We start from the raw sequence: 9,514 nt of genomic DNA, 5'->3' as shown, positions 1-9,514 counted from the left end.
TTGAAATTGGAGTTGTATTTAAATGAAAATTCTTTTTCTTATTATAAGTTATACGAGTGATGGTGTCGTACCACACCTTTTACAAAATGAACTAATACTGACCGATTTCCCGCTGCATTGCGCGAGGAATTTTACTAGGTTTAATTTAATTTTGAAAAGCAAATGAAGTAAAAAAGAAAACGTATGTTTGGGTCAGGAACACCTAGATAAGGTTGCGCATGCATTAGCAGCTCAGACATCTATTATCATTATGTCACAAACTGGACCATGTTTCTTGTTGGTCATATGTTTAGATCTCATGTCTCAAAATTATACATATAGGTTTCATTTTCATATACGATTTAACATTATTAAAAACTTAATTAGTAGCATCCCAATTCTTAAAACACAAATCAATAAACAAAACCCGAAAGGCCGAAATCCACACTATTACACATCCATTCGATCTTGAACCCGTTAATCCAACGCTTGCGAGTTGCTTTGTTCCATATACGGTCTAACAAACAAACGTTCTTTAATCCAATGGCTGCGAGTTGCTTTAGTCCATACACGGTCTAACAAACAAACGTCTTTAATCCAACGGTTGCGAGTTGCTTTGTTCCACATAAGGTCTAACAAATGTCCTACGCCACCATACCTCAAACGCTTTCTGAAGATTCGGGCAGTTATCACCTGCTTTCAAGAAACTACTTAACCATCCGAGCATCACAATCTGCTGCTCCTCGAGCGGAAGTGTTAATATGGTCCTCCCGATGCCTTCCTCCACAACCTTCCGATCAAACGACTTGCACCCGTGTTGCAGCCAGCTGTAATCATCAATCAACGGTTGTAACCAAGTCTTTAACAACAAGTGGCGGGTGTCTTTACTCGATAATATTTCACCTCTTCCGATCCCAACAAAGAGCCTCGCGGTTATACAACTAATGTGGTGTCGGTACACTATTGGCACCCGTGAGTGCAGCCCAGCTAACTCTTGCTGGCTAGCCCACATGATGGCGTACTCATCAGCCGTGCGTCGATCAGCTAATATATCAAGTAGCCATGACAAGTTATCGGCTTCGATAACCATTTGTTTGACCACCGGGTCTTTGACTTCAATCGATTGTTCTGTAAAGTCTGGTTGTGCCACTTGTCGGAACAAGGTCAACAACGAGCCCAGACAGGTCGTGCACGAGGCGTAAATGGTGTCGTTACAGAGGTCAGCCGAGGTCGAGGTTGAGCTCGGGTTAGACTTATTATTTTCTCGTAAGAGTTTCAAGACGATTGATTTCATCTCGCGACGCCCTTTTTCTTCGGTGCTTTTGAGGACTAGTTGGAGGACGTGAGAAAGGGTGTCGTTAGCGGGTTTGGAAACATCAGACGCAACCCGTTTTAGAATTGGGTTGACGCCAATTCCTTCGGATTGGAGACGTAAAACCGAGGACACAACCCGTTCTTCTTCTTCCTCTCCTACCCATGGGACTGCCTCAAGGAAATCCAAACATGATTCCATGCATGTCTTGAACCCGAGTTGCTCTGCGACCTACAATTAGTTTTTAAAAGACACATAAATTAAGGAAGTTCAATAGAATCAAAAAACCGAACCCCAAACAAAAACCGACGGTTTGGTTTTATGTTTTCATAAAAACCAAGTTTCGGGTTTGGTTTTGGTTTTGGTTTTGGTGTTGCATGTAATTAAAACTGAATCGAACCGAATTAATGGATTTTCATATTTAGTTATAAATGATAAGTAATTTATAAGAATTTAATAAATGAGTAACCCAAATATTTTGGCCCAAATATATATCAATCAATTAAATGTTAACCAACAAAAACTTTTAAGCCCAAATTCACTATTTTGGGCCAATAGTTTTTTCGCCAAAAAATTTTAGCCCAAATGGTAAAAACTAAACAAAATGCCGAGAACCAAAGCCGAAAAAACCGAAACCGAACAGTTTTTAAAACTCAACAACCGAATTTTTGGTTTTTGTTTCAGTTTGAGCCCAAAACAAACTATGTTAGCCGTTAAACTATACAGATTTTACCAAGTATGGAAACTAACCAAAAAAACATCAAAACGCGTTTTAAATTAAGCTTCACTGATCCGAATTAAATAGAACCACTGAATCGACTAATAAATTCAGTTAGCAACTCTATGCTAAATTGAGCATAAATGAAGTGAGATATTAAGTGTTACAAGATCGCTCAACCGTGTAGCTTCACTTAAAAACCTTTGCAATCTTGATTATTAGCATGCATAAATGTTATCAATCGGTGATAATCATACGAATATATCATTTTAACACAAAGAAAGTATATATCGACATCTCGTCAGCATATAGAAAATGTTTAATGCTATTAAGTCATAACTCATAAGTCAACCAATCCTCATCTAGACAACTACTTCAATTAACTGCAGAAACTCATTGGTCAAATGTAATAAAGACTAATATTATCTTTCGTCATAACCTCATCTATACTCACAAACATTACAGGAAGATGGTATGCAAGCAAGCAAGCTGCGTTATCAGTCAAACCGCAAACCGTTTAATATAAAAACTAAATGTCATCACAATTCACATGATCACTTGCAAAACACAAATCTAAACGACTCTAAATCGAATTAAATAGAGATCAAACTTCAAATGTAAATGCATTCAAATACAAACAAGAACAGATTGATTACCTTAAGAATCCGAAGCACACGCGAAACACTTTGTTTGATCAACCTCTGCTTCAAATCCTTACAGTACATCAAACCAACAGTCTCAACATATGTTTCAACATCCTCGCAATCATCAATCTCAATACAATGAAAGCTCGGATGCTGAGCCGATAACTTCTGAGCAAAAAACAAGCTGTTTTCTTCAACAACAACTTTATGCACACTCAGTTTCACAATAAACCCTTGTTTACCAAACAACACAACTTTCAAATCCCCTGTTCCGGGTTCACCGAACTCAATCGATACCTTCCGTGGCAAGTTTTCGGTGCTCGGTTGTCTTGCAGCCGTCCTTTCGGCCACAATGGCTGCACCAAGCACAGGTGGTTCACTCACAACAGTTTCTGACTTTGAAGATGCACGTGATGATTTCTTTTCGAGCTCTTGAGAGTGTTTTTTGTGGTCAGATGAGGGTTTGGTGGGTGGAGAAGATGATGATCTTGGTTTGTTTAGAGGGTGTTGTGATTTGAGGGTTTTTTGAAACATAACAGGTGAAGGACAACACCAAAACCCTTCTGGGGTTACTGCAATTGGTACATTTCTAATCTTGGTTTGCCCTTGCTCCACTTTCTTAACCCTAATTTCTGCCATTTCATCACACTTCAGACCTCAAATTGTTAAGAAAGATTCAAACTTTATTCATTTTTCTTGGTGGGTTTTAAGAAAACTGAATGAAAATATGCAAAATTAACAACAAATTTCCAAGAAAGCTTCAAACTTTATCCATTTTTCTTGGTGGGTTTCAAGAAACCTGAACAGAAACATGCAAATTAACACCAAATTCCCAAGAAAGCTTCAAACTTTATTCATTTTTCTTGGTGGGTTTCAAGAAACTGAGTAGAAAGATGCAAATTAACACCAAAATTTCAAGAAAGTATCAATTTTTCTTGGTGGGTTTCAAGAAACTAAGCTTAAATATGGAAATTAACAACAAATTTCCAAGAAAGAATCAAACTTTCTTCATTTTTCTTGGTGGGTTTCAATAATTAGAGATGAATGTGGATCTGGAAACCCTAGAAAGAGATGATAAAGAGATAGTGATGTAAAGCAAGAGAAAGCAGGAAAAGAATGGAGATTAAAGAGGTGGAAATGATTACAGAATCCAAATTGTATATTATGAACCGTCTGAAAGAAGGAACAGAATGACCCCAAAGAAAAGATAAAAGAGGAAGAGTGATGCTTTTTCAGTAACTGTTTCAGCTTTTGATTTTTAATTAGGGTGTGTGGGCACATCATCACTGTTCTCTTTAAACATAAGCATACACTGACTGGCTGATGGGTTCTGTCAATCCTGTTTTCACTTCCTTTGCTTTCAAACTGTCTCCATCTTCACTAAACAAGATTCAAGGACACTTAAATGATTAAAAGATTAAGACTTTAGTTACAATCTTTAAATTTATGAGTTTTGTTTTAGTATATAAATGGATTTTGATTAGTTTCTAGTGAATCATGTGAAGGTGTTGTGCTTGTCAACCCGTCGGGTTTGTAGATTGAATAATAACTTAACCCGTCTGTCTTTATATGTGTTTTAACGTTATAACTTAAAACGATTAGATATCTTATGTCAAACTATAAAATATAAAAGAAAAGGATAACAGACATTAATTCTTTTTAAACATGCTTATTTTATACACATGTGATTTATTTTATCATAAACCTGAAATTCAGGGCATTAATATCATAATATGTATAAGGATTTAAAACAAAATAAAACTTCAGGACGTGTCGTGCTCATGTCAATACGTAAGAATTCATATTATGTTAGGGTAATGTATATTATTCAATTTGTGCCGTGTTTTAGTTTGTATAAAATCCGACTTGTCAATCTTTTAACATGACTCGTATAAAACCCTTACCTAGTTATGACATTGGCATTTTGGCCATAGAAGTTTACAACTTAGGCCCTTCATTAGTGGAAAAAAAAACATAAAAATCTTTCAAAATGGTTGCAAAATATCACGCACACACCTGTCAAGATCTCAATAACCTCTACAATCTGGCGTCACCATTCTTTCTTTCCTTTTTAAAAGTACATATAAGTCTGTTTATTAATAACCAATAAGTATCTTAAGATCTAATACAACTATTAAAGAAAAAACAGAACAAATGGACAGACTTTCAGCTGATAATGGTGGCATTTGCTTGTAAATGTCAACCTTTTCAAGAATCTGTTTCTCTTTTTTAATTCAAGTTCTTTCTGTATTTTAAAAATATATTTTAATTTACAATGAATATCAAGTATATAATATGATATTTTATATATTTTTTCAGGTCATGTCAACGAGTAGAATAAAACAACTTAGATCATGTTACTTCTTCTCTATGGATCATTTGATATAAGAAGATATATCTTTTTATCTTATTAATTATTCATGACTCATATTTGATGTTGATCTTGATTAGTAAAGTGGAAATAGTACAGGTTTAAAGTAATGTCTGTGATAAGCATTTGATTATCGAATTACCCTTTAACAGAGGTTTCATGTTCAAATTTTGTTTATACTGGTTTTCTATCATAATCTTTTAGAGGGTAGATGTTCACCACAGATTTTACGATTTATCTTACCCCTTTGGTTAGCGGGATAAAGTGTCATAATCACAAAGCTATACCAAGTAAGATATAGAAAGACTTTGCTCAACTTTGACTCGGCTTTGACCAGACACTGAATGTCTAAATGAAATGGTTTCTTCAAGCAATATGTTTTAAGTTTGTGTAACTTGATTGTAGACATTTAGAAGGATTCCAATAACTACGTTTAATGTAATTGTTTTTATCTTATCGTTACAAAGAATTTGATTAAAATAGTGGGTTGTTTTGTTATATAAAAGTGTGGTATGTTGACTGAAGGTGAAGGCAATTGGTTAATAATTTAATACTAATAATAATGCTTAGATATGAGGAAACACATAGTTGTCATGTGCACATTGTGTGGATTTAAATGAAGTATGTACTATGTTCTAAGCAGGTTGACCAATCCAATTCATAAATCCCGGTTACCTCAAATTTTCTTGAACGAACATTTGAATTATTAACAGGCGAGTGACCCATTTGATTATTTTTGTTTCACCTTAAGAGAATTCCATTATAGATGAGAAAATCCTCCGACCCAACCTTGAACATCCTACTTTTTTGCCATATATAAAACTTGAACCTAACACCTCCCATTGTTTAACATGAAACATTTGAATGTCTCATCTCAATCATATGAATTAAAATCTTTGGCCCATGTTACCTCGGTTAACCCACAAAATTTCCCACCATTTCAGTTAATAAATTAGTATAGACTTTTGCCTTTTAAATTGGAGGTATACATGAGAGTATATTAGTTTAGAGTAGTGTAGAATAATAATAATAATAATAATAATAATAATAATAATAATAATAATAAATTACACTCGATTTAGATAACAACTATCTTCATAGATCTATACTCGTCTAGTCCTCGTTTATAAACGCAAATTATACAAAACTATAAAAATTGTCATTGATTTAGAACCTTTTAAGGTATTGTGTATGTTTATTTTGGAAAGAAAACAAAACATAAGAACATTTGCTTTTTATGAAGGCTTGAGGGAGAAAGGCATTGATACATGTTACAAATGATGATTGTGTGGGAAAAGGGTATGTACATGTCATATCATCCATCTTGTCCTTTTTCCTTTTACAAAGATTACAAAGTAAAACCAGAAAAATATTGTATATTAATTATGTTTATAATGAATTTAGATAGACCTATTTAGATGGCGTTAAATATTTATATAATGATAATTTTGGAAGGACTCTTACATCCAAAGTTGTTCTTGTTTGTAATGTTGTTTCTCGGTCAATCCGTCTTTCAGTTAGTTTGGTGTCAACACATGCATTCTAACTTTCAACATGGCCTATTCTTTTGTAACTTCTTTACTTCTGAACACATTTCAAAACTTCCAAAAACAATTGAAATGCAAACATCGCTGGACCAGACGGAGAAGACCAAAGCGTGTTCTCGCCTTCGCTGGAGCAGACAAAAAAATTGACGGTAATCTTCTATTTGCTTAACTTTTCTTTCGATTTACTTGATTGAAATTTATTGTGTGTTGCATTCCAGTTGTTCGACCAAATGCGTGTAAGTTTTGCCCTTTGTTTTTGCCTCTGGTCATTTCTTTCTTTGTTGTGTTGCCACTTTTTTGGTTCTTTGTCACTGTTATTTGATTTGGTTTTTGTTTGTCGGTTTTTTGCTGGTTTTTGTTTGTTTTTTTCTTTTTTGGCTGCTTTGACGGGATTAAATGTTTTAGTTTGTCATGTGTTTGCCATTGGTGATATTGTTTGGCGTCATTGTTTATATTGTTTGATTTTCAGTTATGCATGCCAGGTGTTTGATAAACTGCTTGCCGGATGTGTGTTCTTTTACTTCTAATGTATCCTCCTTAATCAATGTGCTGTTGGTGAAAAGGTATACATTTTTAATGTTCAAGTTTTCCGGTAGGTGTTTAGAATTAGTTATCATTATTTTTACCTTACTTTTTTAATATCTGGACTACTTTATACTTATCTATCCCTAGATTACTTTATATTCATATTATAAATTTTAATGTTGCATATGATTTGTTACAACAATGGTTTTCAATTCTTCTTGAGACGCCATCAACTCGGTGCTATTTAAACCAAAGCTAACTATATGTTTTTTTTTTTTTTTTTTTTGCTAGCTGATACCTTTGAAGATCTCTTGGTTTTAATTTGTTTATACAAGGTTAGTTTACTCGATCTTGATATATTTAGCGTCAAATCTTTTGAATTAGAAATAAGTAAATAGTGGAATATAAACAATGTTTAATACACTGACTGTGAGTAATATTTTAGGTAGAGTGGTACAAAATATGAAGCTCTCTCATCAGGTCACAATTCCGTGTCGTTAATAATTTTTTTAAAAAAATTGGTCTTTTCTTTTCTATAAAGAAAGCTCCTATAGAACTGAATCAAATAAAAGTAACTTTTAACATTGCTAAATGGATGGTGTTCGTGGGTTAACAAGTCGAAACCAAGCCGAAAACAACACAACAGGGGTGAACACAAACCAAACTTAACCAATGAAACCAAACCGAAATTAACAGAAAACAATATTAACTAAAATTTGGTTTTGGTTTTGGTTTTTACCCTGCTTATAATTGAAACCGAACCAAACCAAACCAAACCATTCATAGTTCTATAAATTTCCAACATTTTTAATATATTTCAGGATTTTGTACCTTCATGCATATTTTCATATATTTCCAACCTGTTTACGATCATTTAGGATTATTTTAATATGGATTAGTCATTAGTGATCTCTATGCTTTTGTTGCTTCTGCTTCAAATATAGAATTTTCATAAAGAATTTAGATTTATAAAGCAAACTTACTATTTTAAACCCAACATATCTTGATCATTTAGTCTTTAGCCCGTTGGCCGGAAGCCCAAAATATTACAAATAATCATTATTCTATATCAAACTTGGCCCAACAAAAATTTGTAAGTTGAAATTTTTATAACAGCCTAAGGAAATTGCATCGGTTAATTGATCGGAAATTAACAGCCTGATCCATAAACAACAATTAACCGAACCGGCCATTACTGAACTATTGGTTTCGGTGATGATTTTGACATAATCGAAGGTGTCGGTTTCGGTGAAGGCCCGTAACCGAACCGTGTTCACCCCTACAACACGGACATGAAATCGTGGTACATAAAATTAAGGGTCGATACTTTTAATTTGTTAATTTACATTATATTATTGTTGACTGATCATGCGTTATGGATTTTGTAGGATGAAGGTATATCCACGTCATATCTTTCACAGTCGAATACTATTGAGTAGGACATGATGATGGAGTGGTGTGCACATCAATTAAGGTCCAAGAAATGGTGAGCAAATCTCATTTAAGTTAGAAGCTACAACAAGATGAGTCTTATTCTATTTTATTATTTACACATCAAATGATGTTATTAGGTGCTTAAACTCTAAATTAAATATGTACTAACAAGCCACTACTTACTCTATAGATGAAAAACGCAGCGCAAAAAGGCAAAACCATAGGCATATGAAGTCAAATGTAAAATCCCTAAGTCAGGAAACACCCTCTTTTATATCTAAAATAGTGACGCTCTTTTGATAATACTAGTTACATAACTAATGGAAATATATTGTAACTATGGCACCACAAAACGTTTTGTAGCTACACACGTTTTAAACATGATTTTCCGTTGCTATGATATACTTTCGTATATGCATTCAGGTTGGTTTTACCCGCAGCAACACGCAGGGTAATGCAACTAGTTATATACAAAAGATACTTTCTAGTTGGTAATGCTTACAGATGAGAACATAACTAGTGTGATATGCCCTCGGAAGCTAAGGGTGAGAAACGATCTTTTAGGAGTGAGCAACGTAACCGTCATAACCGTTAACCGAACCATAACCGACATAATCAAACCAGTTTTAACTGGTAACCGACATAACCGATGGGTCGGTTTAATGAATTTTCAAAAACTGCCAAATGCGGGTCGGTTTTGGTTAAATATAGTTCCAAAACCACCATAACCGAGCCGGCCCATTTGTTTAGCCGACAATACATTCAGGATTAACTTCCACCAAACATATTGTTGGATTATGTTTGATGTGGTTCTACATTTGTAAAATTAAGTTGAATTCATTGTTGGATTATATGTCATTCTTTTTTTGAATATTTGGTATTAACATTGTGGATTAGATACTTTGTTGGATTATGTCATGTCATATTTTTGTAATAATTGGTACCAAACCCTAAACCTTCAAAATTGATTAACCAAAAACCGTC

General features: G+C 34.0%; 1 protein-coding gene across 2 annotated transcripts; it reads right to left on the bottom strand.

Moving 5' to 3' along the window:
• Nucleotides 1-571: 571 nt before the first annotated feature.
• On the bottom strand, nt 572-3,699 carry LOC143538884 (BTB/POZ domain-containing protein At3g50780-like). Of its 2 annotated transcripts, none has more exons than XM_077032328.1 (3): nt 3,453-3,699; nt 2,666-3,368; nt 572-1,522 (listed from the first exon to the last, which is right to left on the bottom strand). In XM_077032328.1, exons 2-3 carry the CDS (start codon nt 3,290-3,292, stop codon nt 572-574), a joined length of 1,578 nt encoding a protein of 525 aa, XP_076888443.1. In that variant the 5' UTR covers nt 3,293-3,368; nt 3,453-3,699. The 2 variants fall into 2 exon arrangements, with proteins under 2 accessions (XP_076888443.1, XP_076888445.1); XM_077032330.1 differs by having other exon boundaries at nt 2,666-3,309; nt 3,477-3,699.
• Between the last annotated feature and the right edge of the window lie 5,815 nt (nt 3,700-9,514).

This window comes from Bidens hawaiensis, unplaced genomic scaffold, assembly GCF_021521415.1.
Source record: "Bidens hawaiensis isolate Kalapana, Puna unplaced genomic scaffold, B.hawaiensis_p1.1 tig00011744_1, whole genome shotgun sequence".
NCBI classification, from domain to species: domain Eukaryota; kingdom Viridiplantae; phylum Streptophyta; class Magnoliopsida; order Asterales; family Asteraceae; genus Bidens; species Bidens hawaiensis.
This window is presented reverse-complemented; position numbering and strand designations above follow the sequence as displayed.